Below are 22403 nucleotides of genomic sequence, written 5' to 3' on the forward strand. Positions count from 1 at the left end.
TTCAATTAACAAGTTTCAAAATATTGGCTGGATATTCACACTGTCCATAATATGAAATTCGTTGAAAAACTGGTTTGCGCGAGCCAAATTGAGCATTCTTTCTACGCGACTATAACACAAATACATCGGGCTCTAAACATTAATTCATGACAAAAGTTATAAAAAATAAGACTTAATAAGTGAAAACGAAGGTAGCCGGCCATTTAGTTTACAACTATTACCACGAGACCTGCTCTATCAACAATGGCGGGGAACCCATTAGATTGTTATAAACCACGTTTTGTCTTTTAGAGACTTTATGACAGTCTTTTGTTTCTTGCTCAGACTCCCTCACAAAGCGTAACACCGGACCACCGCAGCTAAATGTGCATGAAGCTAAGCAGGTGTTCCATCCACCAAACTTGATTGACAACTAGTCTAAGTTACTTGCGCTTGATTGGCTTCCCAAGGCAATTACTACCAAATTTGATTTTATTTCAGTCAGGCGCCTCATCAAACAGTATTTTTGCTTGTAATATTGAGGCAACAGCATGCCAGAGATTCTCTGTGGTGAAAAGCTTCGCGTGGCGCTAATTTGGAACGACCATTTGAAACAAGACAGCGAATCGCCTGATGTTTGTTTATGAGCTCTGCTCCTCCCGCCTACCAAAGAGTATTTACACGACGCATAAATATAATGTATCTTAAATCTACTCAAAATATGCCAGCTCCACAGGAATTACTGAGTTTCTCGTCAACGTTTTGCGCTTAAGAACGTCCCGTAAATAACCAGCCAACGAACCCGCGACAGAATGCCAATTCGTCGAGGACGATTCGCGCCGCAGAACACATTTCTTGAAACCATCGCTCAAAAATTCGACCGAGGAAGTGAGTGGCTACCTAACGTACAATTCCGTTCTTGTTTAGTAGTATGAAATAATGTAATTCATCAAAAGACCGGAGTGGTTGGTACAACGTACCGGCGGCTAGGAAATATATTAAAGCCTAGCATGGCGTCGTAAGTTTATAACTAGTGCTTATTGCCCACCTGATTATTAGCAATACTCGGTATTTCCTGCTTATTTCCATCCAGACAGTAACTTCGTTCTTGGCAGCGCTCAGGAAAAGAACAATTACCCCATAGTGTACTGCAGTGATGGTTTCTGCGAGCTCACTGGTTTTTCTCGGAGCGAGCTCATGAGGCGAAGCTGTGGCTGTAACTTTTTGTACGGGCTGGAGACAAATCAAGATGATAAAACGAACATTCAAAAGGCTCTGAAAGCGCAAGTGGAACTCAAGAAAGAAATAATGTTCTACAAAAAGAACGGTAAGCAGTTTATTTCCTTGTTTTGAGCACCGGTTGAAATTAAGCTTGTGTGAGAGATTCTGGTCGATTCCCAGTGTTTTTTAGGCCTGTGTCGTGCTAATCACCTTGCTTGAAGGAACAGAATCGCCGGCAATATTTAAAGGGCAGACAAAGTTACATATTTTTACTCGCTGATAAGTTAACCTTCGATAACCTGGCTTACTTTCCGTTCGTGGAGAAATTCACGTTGCATAGTATTTTCATTGAAAACCTTTTTTTATCGGAAGTTTCAATTAAGTCTGGGCATTCAACAGCTATAATACCACAAAACAATAAAAAACAACTCGGAAAAAAATTTACATAAGAAGTTATAACCACATTATTCAAACTGTCGATTTCATCGCCACAAATTTGACCGGACGAATAAAATCGCAAACTGGTATCAAAATATCTTAGGAATATTTTTTTACTTTCTGTGTCTAAGGCACACATACCATTCCACGAAACACAATACCCTTAGGTCGAAAAGGCTAGGGCGACTATTTGAATTCGCCTTTCAACTGAGTACCGCACACATCATCATTAACATAAAAAATAAACTTAACCTTCTATTTTGAATTTCACTGACCAGAAAAGAGATCACCAAAAATATCTACAGCAAATAGTCTGTGTTAGAATTATCGTTAAATAGATGTTTTTCTGATGGGATTATTTCTCTGGTAAGCTACGTTCGAATGATTAACCTTTTGGGTAACACAAAATGATGTAACATATCGCTTTGCAATTTACATGTATATATATGTTCTTGGGTTCCCCTTGTTTCTTTTCTTAAAAACTTCAAAAAATCCATTAACAAAAAGCGGGCAGGAAAGGCAAAAATTTTATGCTATTTCCCTCGCTAAACAATAGCCTATCGATATTCTTTGAAGAACATATTCAATATGCTTTAACAACGACTGCATTGTAATGTTCCTTCGTACGTCAGGGCAAAATTGCTCACATTTCTTACGACATTACCGGAATAAAAACATACACGCGCTGCCATCGAGTCGGAAATGACATCGTTTCTGTCTTAATTTAATGATTCCCAAATCCCACGCTTGAGAAAATACCCAGAGACGGCTTATTTAACTTTGCTACATGGATGCGTGAAGGAAAAACTTTGTACATTATTTCGTCTAATTCGTACAATCACATCCTTGACGCTCAGACTTCATTGTGCTGAAATCTGAATGAAGGAAGACGCTGTTTTAAAAAACAATGGCACAGCAAACGCTGAATATCAACGAAAGCGCTACAAATTAGCGCCTAGAGCGATGATTTATCAAGTCTGAACATGGAATCCTTAACACACTGTAATGGCAAGCACAGTTCGTCCGGCGTATCAACGGGTGATCGAAAAAAGTCACGAAAAGAAATGCTGATAAAAAGATAAGTTTGAATTATGGAAAAAGAACAGAAATCCTTTCACATTGTATCGCTCTTCTTGCAACGCAAAAAGAATAAAAAATGAAAGCCATTTTATTTTACTTCTGGTATATTTTGGAAACAGCAGACTACACAAGTATCATATCATAACATGTCCTATATTTGACGGGCTGTTTGGTTTTTGAAGTCCTGTGTCAATATCAAGCGAACAAAGAGAAATGATGGATATTAGCTCTTCAACAGAGTACTTTATGTTACAAATCGATGAATAATATTACTCACGAACACAGCCAAATAACTCGAAATAAGCCTTCAACAGCGAAGGGCGATACCACATTTATTTCCCGGCCAGGCGATAACGAACTTGACCGACAAGCAAGCCAAGACGCGAGCGAAGTATGGTTCTTGCAAACAACTTAATCAACCTAAATTTCGTATGCGTTCTTTTCATTAGAGATGAAATATTTTCCACAAAATAACAAGTCTAAACTGAAAAGAATAAGATGGTTCATCTAGAGCCAAAATGTTTGTTAAACATTTAGAGCGTTGACGTCTTGAGGAAAATCTTGTTTTTCATCTTGTGGCGACAATCAATTTGTTCGTGTTTTGCTTTCTTACGTCACTTTTGGTTCCCAAAGCGAGCCGTGCAAGCACGTATCGAATTAGATTAGTTTTATTCGCTGCAATCAGCCATAATTCCCTTTGATCACTTCTATATTTTACGAAAATTTATTCCCTAATTGTTTATAGTGGGTTGGTCTTTAGCTTTTGCTAGTTAGTTACAATAAAGGGCCGACAATACATTTATTGCACTATGAATATAATACCATGACGGCCCATGAAATAACACGGCTCCAGAAGGCCTGAAATAAAATATAGCGCCTAGATATAACACAGACCTGAAACCAACGCAAGAAAATTACAAAACTTTTGTACACCAACCGACAAATTTGTACAATTTCGACAAAGAAATACGGATATCGATCGCGTTTTTTTATGTTGCATTGTTAAGTTTGTTTGTTATAGGTTATATTCTGGTTTGCTAATCATACGGGCAAGATATATTTCGCGGCGATGGTTTAATTACATCGACACGGCGCACGAGAAGTCTCGGATATAATAAATTGCATCGGAACATTCGTTAGTTACAAACGCAACCCTTTGACAAACAACGGAATGATTTTAGTGCATTCGGTCAACAGAAACAGCAAAGAAACGCCTTTTGTAAGCTTAGCTTTTACAAAAAAGCCGACAGAAACATCAAAAATGACACTAGAGTCTAAACGAGGTCTGTCATCTAAAACAAAGTAAACTTCTACGTCACTTCAGTTCGGTCTCTCTCAAATTCTCCTTGGAAAAAAAAATTTAATTAATTTGAATTGTTTTTTCCTTCAAGCTCTTTATGCTTATTTCGAAAACACTATAGAGCTAACGTTTAAGCGTGAATTGCAAAAGGGATAGCCACTTAACTTAAAATATACATTCACGTCCGCGAAGAATTAAAAGAGAAGATAAAACTTTTAAAACTGCGCCTGAATCTTACGAGCGACTAATTTCAGCAACTCATTTGGTCTTGACAAGTCGTACAAATAGTCGAACAATGCGCGGTTCGAGAAACATATTCAACAAGGTTATAAGACGTTACAAAATCTGTCATGAAAAAAGGCAATTTTCTAGTCTTTCTATTTAATAGCTCTTTTAAGGAGTTAAACTAAAAAGATCTATACCGCGTTTTTTTAGAATTGCGGCGCCCTTTTCCATATTTGACGCTTTGGCTATATGTCTTGTTCAAACAAGTGTGGACTTGAAATGGATCTGACCCTTTTGTATTTCAACGCCGATATAATTACGGCCATGATCCCCTTTCAAATCCCTTCTTTATAAGCCGCTTTCATGTTATTGCAGCCACTTAAAACTCACTATCAAAAGACGTTAATAATGAAATAGAGCTCCATCATTACACACGGTTCTCACAACAATTTGTGGCGTCCACAACCCCAAACAGCACAACGCTTTTTTTTTTTTTTTGTGGAAGAAAAAAAAATATTCGAGTATTTTCATTACGTCTTTTTTCATTAAAGCGCGGAAGTAAATCGTTCTCATATCGCAAACACATAAGTTAAAAGCAAGCATGCTCGATAATTTAAACACAAGCGAAGTTCACGCGCAACGCGGCGAGAAAATTTAAAACTCTAATTGCGAAAGTGCGCGTAGCCGGTGAAGTTTTCAGGGCTGTGTTAATACTTTTGTTTGTTCAGACTCGAGTAATTTGGAGCACTACGGAAAGGACAAAAGAGATTTCTCTGGTGATAATGAAAATGAGAATGGCACAACCCTATGGGGATGCAATTAAAAATAAGTGATTACCGTCGCATATTTTACTGATATGCCTCGTTATTTTTATTCATAGGAAAATATTTGAATTTATCCCATATCTCGCTCCGCCATTTTGAATTTTTTTTACTTTTCGCGAATCCGTACAAAAAAGAAAGAAACTTGGTGCCAAATGTGAAAAGTGCTATGTCGATTCACTGAACAATAATTAAGAAACAGCACATACTATAAGGGCAGAGTTATGCATAATAACCAGAACCAGCGAGTATCGACGAAGCCAAAATAAAAGCAATGTAGACGCACCAGAGAATAACAAGGCACCTGGCTTCTAAGCAAAAATAACCACTTTTTCCTCGTTTATCCCACTGATAGCCTCTCCGAGTGAAAAACAAAGGGTAGGTGTCAATCCTTTTAGCAGCATGGCTGGGAGATATTGTGTAATACGGAAATTAGTTAAAGCTAATCTTCCTTTCAATCGCATTGCGTATAAACCACGGTATTGGCTTAAATAATGTATTATTACTTTACATCACGGGTTGCCATTTCTTTTATTCTAGGAAAAGATAGTGTGCGCTAAAAATTCATGAATCCACAGGGGGTAACAAAAAGTGATTGAAAATAATAGCTATAAAACAACTGTATTTGGAATCGAAAGTTCGCTCGCGATTGCCCAAGATTGAAGAGTCAGCAATTTTAAGGATTTCCCCACCATTTAGCTATTTCCAGATTTTAAGTGTAATTTCGACGAACGTCACAACGACGTTTTTGTAAACAAACTGGAATTGTACATTAAGACATCCAGAAAAGAATCACAATACCCTCAGGAAAGGAACTATGACAAAGCAATTTTAAAATAGCTTGCATATGGAGGACGCTTCAGAGTTACAGCTTGAGTGCTTTTCAGCTGTTTTTTTTTTTTTTTTTTTTTTTTTTTTTTTTTTTTTTTCCAACTTCCTCACTCTGTTTATCGGTAAATGACTTTCAAGATAACTTTTCTTTGTAAAACCAAGACCGAAAATTGGCTCTTATAAAATGTCATTTGGTGCCTTCACCTCTAGCTGTGACGTAAATGGCCTTTCCAATTGTGAAAATAAAAACCCACGCTTCAATGAGTGACCTCTATGTGCAGCCGTTTTCACATCCTTTGCATATCACTCCTGGGGTATTTTACGGTACTCCAGTAAACATTCTGTTCTTATGTTTTATCGGAATGGCCTTTTTCATCGCTATTGCAATTAAACAACATAGCCTCATAGGTAACGTCACTATTTTGAGCTCAACTGTAAACCGAAGCAGATTCTATCGTTACTACAAAACGCCTTCCGTTATACATCCATTTTTACTTTGCAAGCAATATTTCACCGGATATAACAATACGATGATTATCAACCAGTTCAGAGGTCCATAAGTATATTTTGATTACTAAAAGATATCGTAATTACGAGCGGTTAAAAAATGGCTCTTCAAAATAAAAAGTAATGTGCAGTTGGCGGGGATCCCTGATAGTAAAAACAAATACTGACGTATCTGAAATCAATCGATTTCACTTTAACGAATAGTCTAGGAAGGATAGTTTTCTCATATCTGCTGCCATATTGACCTGTCCGGCGTTTTGTAGAATTAACATTTTATTCCTGAAAGTGACATCTTCAATTTCTTCTCGTAATTTCAAAACATTGTCCAGACGGCAGGTGATACACAACAAGGAGATATTGCCTTGATGAAAAACCAGACTCTCACAGGAAACCTTTGTAAACATGTGCGACATTTAGTTATGAGAAGAGATATTTCGCAAAAATATATTTTTGTTATACTTTGTGTTTAATAATGAGCAAAAAAAGTCAGCGGATAATGATTTCTTTTCCTGAATTAAGGTTTAAGCTTTAACTTACGTAACGAAAAATGATCAATTATTTTAGGCTGTACTTTTCCATCGATAGCCATCTTTTGAGAGCTATTATAATTATCTGAAACTTCTTGACTCGCTTTTAATCCCATATTCACATTAACGGATTCAACTGACAATATTTCAATAAAACACGGACAATCCTTCTTAATTGATGTCTCGATTCAGCACAAGGCTTTGTCTTGAAAAAAGGTATTTCTGTATTTGTCGTCCATTCAACTTTTAGAATCTTGACCACAAGGAACAAGGAACGTTATTTCGTTTTGTTCTAAAAGCCAACTATGCTATTCATGTTAAGCTGAAAAAAAAAAATAAGCCATTAGCGGGGTGCTTTCAAGACAACGAAAATTAAAAGTCTTTTAAATTTACATTTAAAAAGTGGTCCCTTTACTCAGTTCAAGACAGCCGTACCCCGAGGTTATTAGCTGGTCGCATTAATCTCGTCCACACCGTTTTCGTATGAGGAGTAATTATCCTTAATAAGCTATTTCTGTCCTTTGGCTGGAGAATTAGTTTTCTCTGGGCATAAAATAGGGGAGGAAGGGGAGGCAGGGAAAGGCAGGAAGGAACCACCCCAAGAAAACACACACGTACACGCAACGATTCTCGTCGTCAGAAGCCGCGATCATTTGGTCCGCTGAGCACACAAGCCGCGGCCGCAAACTGTTCAGCTGGTAGAAAATCGATTTTGTTTTTCTTCGCACTAGCGCTGGAAGTTTTACTGTATTCATTTACATTTACATCACTCAGCGAACTATTTGTGGCAGTTTATTTTAATCATTTCGAACTTGATAGAGAGCTTCAGCAAACCATGACGACGACGGCGACGAGAACGCCACCCAACAAAAGGTTTAATGAGTAGAACATTGGCTGTGCACGTGCGTTATAAATCTTTGTACATTTCTTAGCCATCCTCTGCAAAACAACAACGTGAAATGACCAGGTTCTACGTAGTCTGGGAACGCCAATAAAGACGGCTAATTTTCCGTATTTCCAATTGGAATTGAACTCTGTCGTGCACATTTAGCCTGAGCACGTTTTTAGAGCCATAGGCGTACTGAACAAATCTAGACAATTGCGAAATCCGCTATTAAATGTAAATTCACTTTTTAACAGGCGTCGTACTTGACGTGGCCGTAGTCGTTGCTTACGCTTCCTAGGGGAGTTTAAGAAAACCACGACGGCAAAGGGAACGTTGTTAAACAAAAGATTTCATCAGCAGCACAATGGCTGTGCGCGTGCGTTATAAATTTTGGTACATTTCTTTGCCGTCCTCTGCAAAACAGCAATTTTTGCTAATTTTTGAAGTTTTTATTTCAAATTTATCGCTGCATGTGTTCCAGGCTTAGTTTGTGATAGTTAAGACGGTGATAAAAAAGTAAATGACTTTAGAGTACCGCGAGATTCGTAGGTAAAATATAAATTCATTTTTTTAATTGACGTTGTCCTCGGCGTCGCCGTCGTGGTTACTTAAACTCCCTCTAATTGGCCCTACGACGACTCCGAAACGGTTTTCTTGCTTATTTTTTCACGCCTATGTGTTACATGTATAACGACTCGTCTCTTCTATTTGCGAAATTTGTACCACTTTTCCAAGGCAAATCAAATAGTATTGAAATGTGCGTTGTTTTAAGAAAGTTCGTGCAGATATGAGCAGGAATGTAAAGTAAGACTTTGCTCAAACTTCAAAAACCTGATTTTTCATGGATAAAATATCCTCAAAATTAACGATTTATGTGGTTCAGACTCAGAGAGGATAGTTCACTTATATGAAAGTGTTTTTTCTGCTAGTTACAGTAAATAATCATTTCTCGCGAAAGGCAAGCAGAAAGCAGTCAAAACAAAGGTCCGTTCTATTTGCATTCGCTTCCTCATGCAGTGAAACAAGCTTTTTTGTCGACTATCTGGATAAAATGAAGGGATGAGTTATTTTCATTTACGTTAGTTGCATCTTTTGTTTTAAGATTTTTGTAATAAGAAAATCGAATCGCATTTTTTCACAGCCCACATTTTCATCGATGTTCTTGCTGTTTACCCTGAAATCCCAAGAGTAATCTAAATCAGCAGGAAATTTCTCTTTACAAAATGCATGCATTCTGAAGCATTCAGGTGATAAGAGTAATGAAAGTGAATAAACTAGAGTATAGCCCTTCCGGGCGACGTCAATAGCAGAATTATCTGAGGGCAATTTAACTTTAAAAATTTTCATACGCTAAGCGCGGTTTTTCCACTGCAAGTTTTACATGCGATGTTAACAGCCCATAACCCACCTGTATTTTATTTAATTCTGCTAACCTCTCTCAAGAAAAAAAGACTTTCTGTCCAAGAGCAGGGATCCATAAAAAAATATATTGCAAGGCGGATCAATTGAATAACTGTACGACACAAAGTTCAGACAGTCCTTAACCATAGAACCAGTTTGTATAATTTCAATAGCCCTTGGGGCGACTTCAGAGACTTCGCAATCGTCACGAAAGAAACAGACTGCCAAAGACGGTTCTGTCAATGGAGCGCTTAGGGGGCCGAAACTATTATCTTAAAAGCAATTGTCTTCGAAAAAGTATATGGGAATGATGACTCAATAGGGTGTCTTGTTTACGTTCAGTTTATTTAATACAACTCTTTAACAGCATTCATCAAAAGCGTCGCCACTAGGTCTAGGAGGGCAGGGCCAAGCTTATTAGCATTAATATTGGAAAAGGCTGGCACCTTATAAATCCCAAAAACACAATTATAAGAGAAAGGTAGACGCGACAAAAACGTTTATCGCATTCGTTTTTCGTTTTACTCGCAGCTTGGGGCAGTTAAAAAAAATCATTATTTCTCGGCGTTATTAACTTGCAAAAAACGATTACACGACTTAAAAACGACCTAAGCATAGAAATAGCGCCAAGGAATAATTCAAGAAAGTGCAAGGTCACTAACTATTATTAAACGATGATTATTGAGAAAATAATTGTTTGGAAATGTTTCGTCTCTATTTCACATGTAATTAAAAGGTTTTAAATTCACTCAACTCTAATAGATCACTTCTATTTAGGGTTTCATGTTTTAATGTTCCGCTTGGATAAAATATTACTAAGTAAATAGGAAACAATTTGAACAAGTCGTCTTAAAATTAGAAACACTTCGTATTTTGAGAATTATGTCTTGCAGAGTCCAAGATATCGCCGGTAAATAAGAAAATTGTTGCACAAGTGTACAGATAAGGTTCTCGTTTTATAGCTACCTTGTTTTTACAAAACCGTACTAGTTAGTGAATCCAAAATATAAACTTAAGTCATGTCAGTTGATTATTTTGCTGTTTCTGATTATTTTTCGGATTATTTAGTCTCCGCGGTGTCCTAACTGCCTTTTCCTTCTTAATTCTGTAGTTACTTCAGGAAACTACTTAAGTTGCACACTAATCAAACAATCTTTCTTGAAAGCGTTCAAAGGTTTACTTTGGCTTTGCGTCCAATTTCTGATAAATGTTTTTGCATTTCACTTTGTTGCACAAGTGACAAAGGCAAACGTCGTTTTTTTTCTGTTTTGTTTTGTTTTTTTGTTTTGTTTTGTTTTGTTTTTTTTTGTTTTGTTTTGTTTTGTTTTTTTTTTCATTATTTGTCCTAATGTGAACTCGTCCACTTGATGATCAATGGCGCCACTGCTACTGTAAAACATACGGCGTGTAAAAAAAACAGCACTAGTGTCTTGATTGTTTCTTCCGTAGTGCGGAAGGTCACTATAGTTTAAAACGTGCGTTCACATGTGATAAAATAATTTACATTGCGCCACGAGGAACAAATCCAAAATGAAACACACAAAACAGCGTATCCCGCGGATTGCGCGCTTCTCCGCCACCATTCAAATTGACTAGGAAAAAGAACTATTTTAAACCAATGAAGCCCACGGATTGTTTGAAAACGGAAGTTTTACTCTGAAAACACATCAAATGTTTTCCGTCCACATTACGTCGGAGAAATTGTAAAACGCAGCCATCACTGGTCATTTTCGATTTGTGTTTGAGGAAAACACAGGCAGGAAAATCAACTAATTATTACGGCGTCATAATTTTCGAAAAGCTCTATTTTCAAAATGTTTTTCTCTACTCTAAAGCGCAAAGCCGGCGTTTTCAAATTCCACCGGTTTGAAGAGTGTTTAGAAAAAGCGCCATTTTTATGACAGATTAGTGTGGACGGTAGGCCTAATCGTAGAAATAAAGCTGCGTTTTCAAATTTCTCCGGTGTAGTGTGGACGGAGCCTAAGCCGATCACGCTCGTGTCTAAATGAAAACCGTCAACCTCGTTTCCAGGGTCTCTCATCTTACCGCCCCCTGGAGCTCGCTCCAGGGGGCGGTAAGATGAGAGACCCTGGGAACGAGGTTGGAAAACCGTGAGATTCTTCTTCACGAAGAAAGCCGAGGATAGAACTGCTTACGTGCAAATATCGACGCGTCTAGCGGTAGCCCATCTCAAAATGATCAAACGAAAGCTTTTGAGCAATACTTTGATGCGGTACTGTTTATTATGCTGTACAAGGTGGTTCTAACTTTTAAGTCTGTGGGTGAAACCCTCGTGTGTGACCATTCAAATGAAAGCTATTGAGCAGTACTTTCACGTGGTACTGTTTATTATGCTGTACAAGGCGGTTCTAACTTTTAAGTCTGTGGATGAAACCTCAGGGTGTGACCATTCAAACCAAGACGTTTGATTAGTACTTTCATGCGGTACTGTTTATTATATATGCGGTACAAGGCGGTTCTAACTTTAAAGTCTGTGGATAAAACCCTAGTGTGTGACCATTCAAACGAGAGCTATTTCGCAGTACTTTCATGCGGTGCATTATATATGCGGTACAAGGCGGTCCTTATCTTAAAGACTGTGGATAAAACCCTAGTGAATGATTATTCAAACTAAGACTTTCGATTAGTACTTTCACTTACTACCCTTTATTATTCTGTACTAGTTCCTTCTAGCTTTTAAGGAATATATAAAACCAAGTTTGCGTATGGCCATTCGGATGAAAGCTAATGAGTAATACTCATATTTATCATGCTGTACAAGGTCACAAATTTAACCTTGTTATTGAACGCTACTGTGACCAATCATTTGAGAGCCGTTAAACATTTCTTTCATGTGCTACAATTGTTTTCACGTGAAAGCAGAAAAAAAAATCATGAGTACTTTGGCAAAGTGGTTAATCTGTTGTGCTTTCAATTTTCTTGCAGGATCCCCATTTTGGTGCTTATTAGACATTGTTCCAATTAAGAACGAAAAAGGCAACGTGGTACTCTTTCTTGCTTCACACAAAGACATTACCAAGCGAAAAATAAGTGGAGAGTTCTCCGAACAGGATGTGGGTATGCAAATATTCTCATTTTTTATCATTATTCTAACTGGACGATAAAATAACATTGGCATCTTTGTACATGTACAATGTATGTGCATTGCTGACTATTCGGACAATCTAGATAAGTGAGTGGGGGGGGAGCAAGGGGTGTGGGAGGTACATGTACATGTACATGTCTTAGGGAGGTAAGGGAGGAACTGTTCTGACAAGCTAGGTTGTCAGAACTAGGAGAAGTAGAAGAAAATTGCACAACATCATGTCAATTTTTGCAAATAGAAAGGGGTGAGAGCTGGGGGAAAGGAATGGGAAGTGGGAAACACCCCACCAAAATCTGCAATTTTTCCTACCCGGTTTATGACCTGACCAAATATTTGGGGGCCTATTTAAGACCCAACCCCGTTCCCAGGGTCTCTCATCTTACCGTCCTCTGGAGCGAGCGAAGAGAGACCCTGGTGTGGTCTGGTCACGTGTCTCCCAGAATCTGGGAGATGACAATTAAATTATTGTAGGGATGGGCGGCCTAGTAGGAATTTTGTCTATACTTAGCCTACGGGAGTGCGGAAAGTGTTGTCACCAAAGTAAACCAAGAACGATATGATGTTCCGCGTCAATGTCCGGCGGTAATATTCTGCAAACGGCAAGGAAAACTTATCCATCACCTGATAGCGGAAATCCGAGTCGCTGATGGTTGCATGGTTCAGTGAAGGACGTTACATACTGTAAACATCTCCTCACGAAGGCGAATGGAGAATTACACACCGCAGCCGAGGCTGTGTATGGAAGATGTTTGACTCATCTTTACCTCAGAATGCCGAATGCGCCCCGAACATTGCAGAGCACGAAGGATAATACAAGCCCCGGGAATACAACGAACTCGTCGCGGTATGCATTTCGCCGTCGTTGCTGATAAAATGGATTTATCTTCGACCGAAAGGAGGCTAGAAAAAGAAAAATATAATTTTTATTTTGTCATTAATAAATTAGTGTACGTGACGCCAACGGTTCGAGAGAATTGTGCACGCATTCATTTAATTTTCGTTCTCTCGACCTTTCTTTGCTTCAAGCGTGTTTCTGAGGGGCATTTTTTGTACCGTGTTATTAGAAGAAAAGGAAATTATAAGTACAGCATATTTTTAGAGGTCGTAGGTCTGCATGGTTTCCGCTGTTAACTGCACGTCGCTTCTCAGAGTTTGACACCTGTGTAATTTGCCATGCCGTGCTTATACTTTGTTTAGGTTCGTTTCTATTGCAAGATATGTTTTAAGGTTCTAAGTATTGGCTCTTCAGGGACAAAAATTAAAATACTCCGTGAACAGATTGCTTACTTGCATTCTATATTGTGACGCCGCAGGTGACGCCGGGTCCCGCTATTTGATTAGAACTGTTTGCAAGCACAGTGCGTTGCACGAATATCATATTTATCTTCGTCAGCTTTTCTTCAGAGACTGCCGTAGCTTTACTTTGAGAAAGCTATACGTTTTCCTAGAGACGTTCTTATGTTTTTTGCATCATTTGATCGAGTGCATTCAAAGGAGAAACAACAATTACTACGGGATGAAATTGCGCTGCTCGACGTCCACAGTTGAAATATGACTGACTTTCCATTAATCCAGTGGGTAAGACGGCAACACTGAAAATCACGACCCTAAATTGCCTTGAGACAAACTTGCTTAACCTTTAGGTAAACGTTGGAACAGATATTATTCGAAATTTCAGCCTGAAAGCTAAGTATTGATAAACCCCGCGGGTAATGTGGCGGTCGCAGCCCGCGACAAAGCTCAACGCGACAAACTGCTGATTACAGAGGACCCGTCCCTGATGTTCTCAATTGTCAAAGAGGCACGTGACCAGACCCAACCAGGGCGGTAAGATGAGAGACCCTAGGAACGATGTTGTTTAAGACCAGTCTTAAAATTGGTTACCTTGTTCAGGTCAATGTTATAGGCATAGTGAAAGGCTTTTGTCGATGGCCTTATTGATAATGATGAAAAAGTAGCTGTTTCTAAAAAGCATACCCAATTCAAGACTAGAGTGCAAAAACCATAATCTATTTGAGACCAAATGGGCAAAATCGATACCCTTTGGGGCCTCACCTAGGTATATAGCCCATATGAGAGAGTAACCACCACACCCCTGCACACCACCACCCCCCCCCCCTTCCCCACCTTCCCCTAAGTTCTTACTCTTTCCAAAATGTATGGTTCAGGGATATGAATGCTAACAATATCCTTAGATAAGGTATGCTTAAGAGCAAGTTTCTAGGCAGAAAATTGATAAGATGACTGATGCTGTATTTTAACCAGCCAAAGTGTCTGGTAAAAATAAAATGCAGTTGAATTAACCATAGGCATCTTCCAAACTGTGACAAAGTTTATTTACTATCAATGTCAAGCCATGAAGAATGCTTTTGTATAATTTGTTTTTAGTCAGCCTAATGAATTCCCACTCATGGATTAGGTTGTTATTATTAATAATAGTAGTACCACCCGCGTATGTGCAGAATGGGAGAGATTGACAATAGCATTTATTACCAGAATTTTTATACATCTTACTGCAGTCAGCAAGAAAAGGACTGCCAAGGTTGTTTGTAAGATATAGATTAAACAGGACCATAACATGACAATCATGTAATATGATCATTAAAATGAAGACTATGTTCAGTGTGCGAGACAATGTAAATGCAAAGACAATGTAAATGTCTCAGATTTGCAGTTGAGTAAAGAAAACCTCAAGCTGGCTCATTAAAAAGCCCAGCTGGCTTTTCTGGCCTTGGCAGCTCCAAAGTTTACCCAAGCCTGTGTTTACTACCTACAATTTCAGCCAGAGTTAAGTCTTCTTGCAGCTGGTCAAATCAAGTCAAGGCAATCTTTACTTAAACACAAAATCATACTACATTTACATGGTCTTCTCAAGAGTCGTGTTATCTCAGAACCCAGCTGGCTTTTCTGGCCTTGGCAGCTCCAAAGTTTACCCAAGCCTGTGTTTACTACCTACAATTTCAGCCAGATTTAAGTCTTCTTGCAGCTGTTCAAGAGTCATGTTATTTCAGAACAGATTAATACATTAACTACCAAACTACTAAAATTTAAAATGTGACAAAAAAACTTATATGGTCAAAGTTTCTATAATTTATAACGTGTTTAAAACTATTTTAGGATGCAACGAGTTTTAAAATTGTGTAAATCGTGCTGCTTTCTGATCTCTATTCCACAGAACAGGCCCTTGTAGTGTAGCTACCTTTTTCAGACTCTAGTTGACGGTCTTGGAAATATGCAATAAGTTTTTTGACTTGTGTTTCTAAGATTCTGGTCTTGAAATATTAAAATAATGGTAAAGATAAACAATGGAAATAGATTACTATGGATTTTTTACATACATTTAGTCATTTGTTTTCTTAAACCTTTCCCAATTAAGTTCATCCTGCAGATCACTTGAATGAAAACCACAATTGGAAAGGATGACAATTCTAGCAGCCCTGTTTAGCAGCTTTTGAAGTTAGTGCCAAAGTCCCTTGCCCCATACAGGACTACAGTGAAATTAACCAGCAGCTGCACCTTAGCAACATCTCTGCCACACTGTTAAAGGCCCCTGGATTGATCATATTAGTCATTCAATTTACCAGGCTCTTACTCATAAGAGGACTTCAGATTAAATTTATCCTGAGGCATAGGTAGCATATGTACACGCAGCAACATGTGACCAAAGAAATGTATGGCATTATTGGACACAGTTGCGGTTTCCACCAGATAAAAACGTTAAGCTGTATTAATGAAACTAAGCCCATATTTAAGTTATTATGAAACTCTTCTTTCAGATCGTAGATCCTAGAAGTGGGTTGAGTCCAGGTTCCATTTACACTGCATTTAGAGATCTTCTGTTTCGAAGCTAACACTTTCCACGCCCATATACCAACCATACAGTGCTATTAACTAATACAATTGCCAACAGAGAATATGCATGCGAGACCTGATAGATCATACTTGCATTCAGCGGGCATAAATGTACGTGCGACAAATACATGTAAAAACGGCATTTAAGAACCCTTTCGAGCATTGTATCAAATGACAATGACAGCAACAGTACTTTAGAAATTACAAGTTACATACCTTTCCGTCGACTTTTCACTTCAAACTTGTGAAGAATCCGTGCATCATAAGAATGTTATCAGCTGGCATTTTCCGTATTTGCCGCCATGCCGGTTCTTCCGCCATATTGGCTCACTAGTGGGACCGCTGACTTCAAACCAAGCCCGCTCATTCCCACGCCCCCTGACATTTATCGTGTTATTTGTTTTTCTTTTTTTCTTTTCTCTTTGTTTTTTTGTTTTTTTGTCTTTTTTTTAATTATTATTTCTAGAACAATTGTTGTAAATGACCCACCTTAGTTGTAATAAAAAAGGTAAAATCGACATGATTGGTTACTCTGGCTCCGGATCCCAGACTTCATTGGTGGACTGAATGTAAAGCAACCACAAGGACTTTTTTAAAAATTCGAACGATGACTGGTTCTCCTTAATTTTTTTTTTTTTTGCGAGAGTATTTTTGGCGTGAGTGAGAATCAAATCCCACGCCCACCCTCCCCCCCCCCCCCCCTCCAACCCCAACCCCGCCTCATTCCAAAATGGTAAAATTAGAACCCGCAAAATAGCTTCGTACGTTTCTAGGGAAACAAAAGTCATTCCATTTAGATGATATCAGCCACTTTAGAAACGAGAAGAAATCAGGGGCGAGTCTCTTCTCGCAGTCACTTCTGGGTATGGTGCTGGGGACAATAGGACTTCTCTTCAGTTTGTTCAGTCCCTAGCAACAGTCCCACAAGCGACTGCGAGGTAAGCCAGATTCGCCCAGAATTTTCCTCGTTTCAGCAGGTGTTGCCATGAGTTTCCTTTACTTTTCAAACTGGTCGGAGTGAAACACAGGAATACTTCCTTCCTTCTTTACAAATATTGACTAATGACCTTAAACACTATATGTTTGTCACTATTCAGCCCCTTTGGGTAATTCATCTCCAAAGCTGTCGAGATCTCGTTCAAGGAAATTCAGCAGAGATGTTCTTCTCCACCTGTCAAGACAATACCAACAGAGTACAAGTCCAGCAAACAAAACCAATCCACGAAGACCCATCAAGAGAGCGCGGGTGAGTAGACAATCCCCTGAAGATCTTTTCAATTTTATTACTGAGCCTTTGATTCTTGCTTTAGCGTGCATCATCGAGTTATAGATGCACGCAGGAAGTTTGAAGAGTTCTCAACAATCTTCGGCTATCTTCAGTAATCTTCGGACATTTTCGGAAAATGTTCGGAAGTGTTCGTCTGGGCTAGGCATTTGAGGTGCAGCCGAAAGCAACTCTAGCATATTAAAACTCGATGATACAAAGCTAAACGCATGAATCGATTGTTTTACAAATAGAGAAAACCCGTTCGTATAGTTTGACATTTTTTTTTCTGATATATCCTTTTGTTTCTCTTTCAGTCCTTTTCTTTTAATTCCGAGCGACTACCACAGTACAAGCGAGAATCAGACAAGAAATCCAAGTTCCTTTTCTTGCACTATAGCGCCACCAAAGGATTTTGGGATTGGTGGATTCTTATCTTGACGACGTACATTGCCATCATGATCCCTTATAATGTGGCCTTCAGGAGAAATGACCGGAAAAGGGACCTGATCATATTCGACATGGTGATCGAATTGTTCTTCATAATGGACATTGTGGTGCATTTTAGAACTTCGTTCGTGGATTTAAGTGGAAGGATTATTTATGACCAGAAAAAGATTGCCATTCATTACTTGAAGGGATGGTTTATTTTAGACTTTCTGGCCGCGCTACCATTCGAAGCTTTGTATTTTGTTAATCATACTTGGGTGAGTATATATGTCACTGCCATTAAATTCTCTCACGGGTTTGAATTAATCACCGATTCATACTTCAAGCCACGTCCACACTACGCCGGAGGAATCTGAAATTGAAAACGCAGCTTTATTTCTACGGTTCAGGGCCTACTGTCCACACCAATCCGTCACGAAAACTGCAGAGCTTTTCGAACACGCTCTTCAAACCAGAAGAATTTGAAAACGCGGGCTTTGCGTAGTAGTGTGAACGGAAAACATTTTGAAAACGTAGCATTTCAAAAACGATGCATCATGATAGTAATGTGATTTCCATGCCCGAATTTTCCTCAAACATAAATCCAAAATGACTGGTAATTGTTGCGTTTTAAAAAAAAAAAATTCTCCGGCGTAGTGTGGACAGAAAACTGATGCTGATGCGTTTTCAGATTCCTCCGGCGTAGTGTGCATAGGACCTCAGTGTAAATCATAGAATAGTGATACCCACCCTAGCTTTTGAGCGCTCTTCAAACCTGCAAAGCGGATCATAACTCCATGATGCACAGCTGAAAGCATGAATCAATTGTTTAATAACATCGCTAAAGAAAAAAGCGAAGCGAAGTTACCTCAGCTTTCTCACGCACGACGTCATGAGCGTGGATCATTGAATTATGACGCACGCTTGCGTATACCTACTAGGTTTGATAGCGGGGCTTTGCTACAATCATGAACAAAATTTGGGACAAATTAATTTGAACTATTGGCTCTTTTGCGCACACGCCAGACGCGAATACAACTTCACCTACCTAGCCTCTCCTCACACCCCTCATACAATGTTGAAAACTAGTACAGTACCTGCAATTTCTCCTGCGTTTCAACATTGTATTGGTTAAGAAAAAAAATGTAAATATTCATTACCGAGCTTAAAATTCACCATCTTTATTAACTTATCACTACTCACGATGAATTCGATAGCGTTGATCCTAGCAGTATGCAGGACACCTGTCATATATGAAATCGATTAAATGACTTTCCTCTCTATGAGTTCTCGTAGCTCAGTGGATAGAGCGCCCGCCCGGTGTTCGGGAGGTCATGGGTTCGATTCCTGTCGGGGACTCAGAATTTTTCTTTGTCCCACGCTCGTGTCATGTTGATTAATTCACCTTCACAATGTAAATCTTATTTATAGTGGTCATGCACTTAGCCATACAAGCACTAAGCTTAGCTAGTTTACAGGCATGCCGCTGAAACGAAGGAAACAAATATTTCAAATAAATGTAATATAGTGGCGAGGCGGTAACAGCAGCGCGTTTTTATAAGGGTAGCAGTGCTTTTTACAAACTTCAGTGATAAAGCACAGATAATGCGTTGCAATACATCAGTGTCCCGAGGACTTTTGACCTCCACTGTAGCTATGTCATAACACCTTTTGAATAATTTCACGCGAGAATTTGGCATCAATCAGGCGGGGTTTTTTAATCGATTCAAGAACTGACCAGCTAACAAGGATTGTGACTGCACAGCATTGCTAATTAATCACCACTGAGTTAAGAATGTTAACCACCTTAACAACCTAAAATCAAGAATAAAGTAAAGGCTTAAAACTAACTATTTGAAAGAAATATTTAATTAGCACCTTAAACTAACAGAAAACTTAAACAGCTGACTATGATGCACCAAAACAAACTGACGTGTACTTTAAAGTAAGCACCTATTTATAAAATATAACATGTTATAACATGCAAGCTAACACCCGCTTCCAACATCGAACTATCGTTATGTCAAGCTATGTCGGTTTAGCTCGACTGTAATGCAACGTTTCAATCGATATCACGCCATCTCGCTCTCATAGCCGGCCGCGATCCTTTGAGTTAGCCCACTGGGCGCGATCTGAAAGTGAACTAGCATTAGCCACTGCAGCGGTTACTCTCTTTACACATGCGCACAATCAAACCGAAACCAGGATTTTCTGGTCCTGGTGTTTGACTAGGTGTTTTGTCACCGCTGACCGAAAACACGCGGGCTCTAGCACGAGAGTGTCGAGTTGAGTTTAACTCGTCCCCAGTGTCATCTTGTGAGATTAACATTATAAGACACAATGAATAGCACCCTAGCCGGGTCCCAAGAGAGTCAGTCGAGATGTTGATTTACTTAACGTCGTACCACATTTACAAAATGTTCAGTTGAGTTGTTCAACGATCTGAACGCAGTGCGTCTAGCAGAGAAATTAAAAGCGGGGTGTCAATATATACTGCTGAATTATATTCGGTAAATTGTCGCAAGAAATCCCTGGCTAAAAACGACCACTTACCATGGCTTTTAAACCACTGAGAGACTCGACGTAGCAAGCTAGGCGATTCATTACATAGCTATGTCTCACAAGGACTGGGAACTACCGAATTCACGAATTTGATTGGCTGAACGATATTGACCGCGGTCTAGATTTTCCCATCTAGACCGGTTTCATTTTGCGTTGAAAAAGTAGCAAACTAAAATACAAAAATGTTCACCATTTTCTTTTTTCTTTTTTCTTCTCAATTATTTATGAAAGTGCCAAAAAGCCTGATGACAAAGAAAAAAAAGTACAGAGGACGAGCAAATTTCGGCAGGTTTAAGTTAAGTTCATCGCCGTTCGCAAGCAAAATGTCAGCAAACCAGTTACATTAAACGAATTAAGCTAAGTCGGTCTGTATGGCAGAATCTTGACCTCGGTTGTGTGTACAGACCTCACAGCTTTAGCTCTTATTAACCGAGCTGGATGTCTGTATGGGAGAATCTTGACCGAGGTCGTAAGTACAGACCGAACGCAGCGAGGTCTGTACACACGGCCGAGGTCAAGATTCTCCCATACAGACCGACTTAGCTCGGTTAATAAATGAGATTAAACCTGCCGAAATTTGCTCGTCCTCTTTACTTTTTTTTTTTTTTTTTTTTGTCATCAGGCTTTTTGGCACTTCCATAAATGATTGAGAAGAAAATAAAAGAAAATTGTGAATATTTTTATATTTTAGTTTGCTACTTTTTCAACGCAAAATCAAACCGGTCTAGATGCTGGTCTAGATGGGAAAATCTAGACCGAGGTCAATATCGATTTCAGCCAATCAAATTCGTGAATTTGGTAGTTCCCAGTCCTTGTGAGACACAGCCATATAATAATCTCCCATACAGACCTCCAACTCGGTTAATAAGAGCTAAATAAAGCAACCGTCACAAATGACAACTTTGATGGCACAGAACCGGCGAAAAGAAACAGAATCTTTCAGTTAGGGTTGGAAAGACATTCTGCTAAAGCTCTTGTCCAATATTTGTTCATTTGGCTTTCCACCGACAATGCAAATTATAGTAATGTTTGCTACAAGTAGAACATTTGTTCACATGTGTATCACTCTGGATAATGAAATTTAAATGGATACTGATAAACTGTTGTAGGAGCGAGCTACGTCACGGTTTTGGCATCCTGAAAAGTTAAGCGTAAATTTTTAAAATTTTTCGTTTGTAATCTGTGTTAATCTTCTCCATCCTTAACCATCCTTATTCCTTTATGGTTTAATATTATCTCTTTGGTGTTATTCTATCTTAGTAAACTACTATTTTCAGGTTTTCTTCAATTTGAAGGTTATTTTGTACACAGTCAAAATACCTTTACGGGAGTAACAAAACGCTGGGGAAGATCCTTCATGGACTAGTAACCTATCTTGAGAGAGCAGAGAAACTCCAACAATTATAATATGGAGGCTACAGATACGTCAAACTGGTGGATTTTCCCTATGCCTTCCCCTGACGCCACCCCTCCTCGGGTTCCACTTTAGCATGTTACCGTCTCAAATTCTATTATCTTATATTCTGTCTGTCTTATTTATTATCCAGGCAAGCACGGCCTTTGATAGGAAAGGTTCAACATTTAACGAGGTACTTCATGTAACTTTTATCAATTGTACACATTTGTTTGCTCTGTGAATATACTTAAAAATTCTTGCGTGGCGTAACTTTATTAATTTGATTTGACGTTCTGTTAACGCTTATAAATCCTCAATCTTTGAGGGGTAATTTTGTGATATTAACTCTGTAACTGAACAGTGTCGAAGCTGAACTCTAAATCACTAAATTTAAACATTGCATGACATAAAAATAGGTGACTACCAACTTATATTGATTTTGAAGACTCAAGAAGAAAAAACTTATTTCTAATTTTAAAAGCTTTGTTTAAACATTTCCTATCTCTAAATTGTAAGTAAACAGTAAACAAAACACTGAGCACAAAAAATGGCTAAACTATTGAATGATAAACTGAGAT

The 22403-nt window shown here is 38.7% G+C and overlaps 1 protein-coding gene across 1 annotated transcript in view; it reads left to right on the top strand.

Moving 5' to 3' along the window:
- The window catches only part of LOC145470854 (uncharacterized), a 30193-nt gene continuing 7790 nt past the window's right edge, over positions 1 to 22403 (top strand). The window contains exons 1-6 of the mRNA XM_081454732.1: positions 1 to 867; positions 1073 to 1306; positions 12163 to 12294; positions 17272 to 17420; positions 17756 to 18145; positions 21977 to 22018. Coding sequence (XP_081310858.1) covers positions 792 to 867; positions 1073 to 1306; positions 12163 to 12294; positions 17272 to 17420; positions 17756 to 18145; positions 21977 to 22018 — 1023 coding nt within the window. The 5' untranslated portion in view covers positions 1 to 791. The remainder of the gene's footprint in view (positions 868 to 1072; positions 1307 to 12162; positions 12295 to 17271; positions 17421 to 17755; positions 18146 to 21976; positions 22019 to 22403) is intronic.

This window comes from Orbicella franksi, chromosome 15 (genome assembly GCF_964199315.1).
Source record: "Orbicella franksi chromosome 15, jaOrbFran1.1, whole genome shotgun sequence".
Taxonomy (NCBI): Eukaryota; Metazoa; Cnidaria; class Anthozoa; order Scleractinia; family Merulinidae; genus Orbicella; species Orbicella franksi.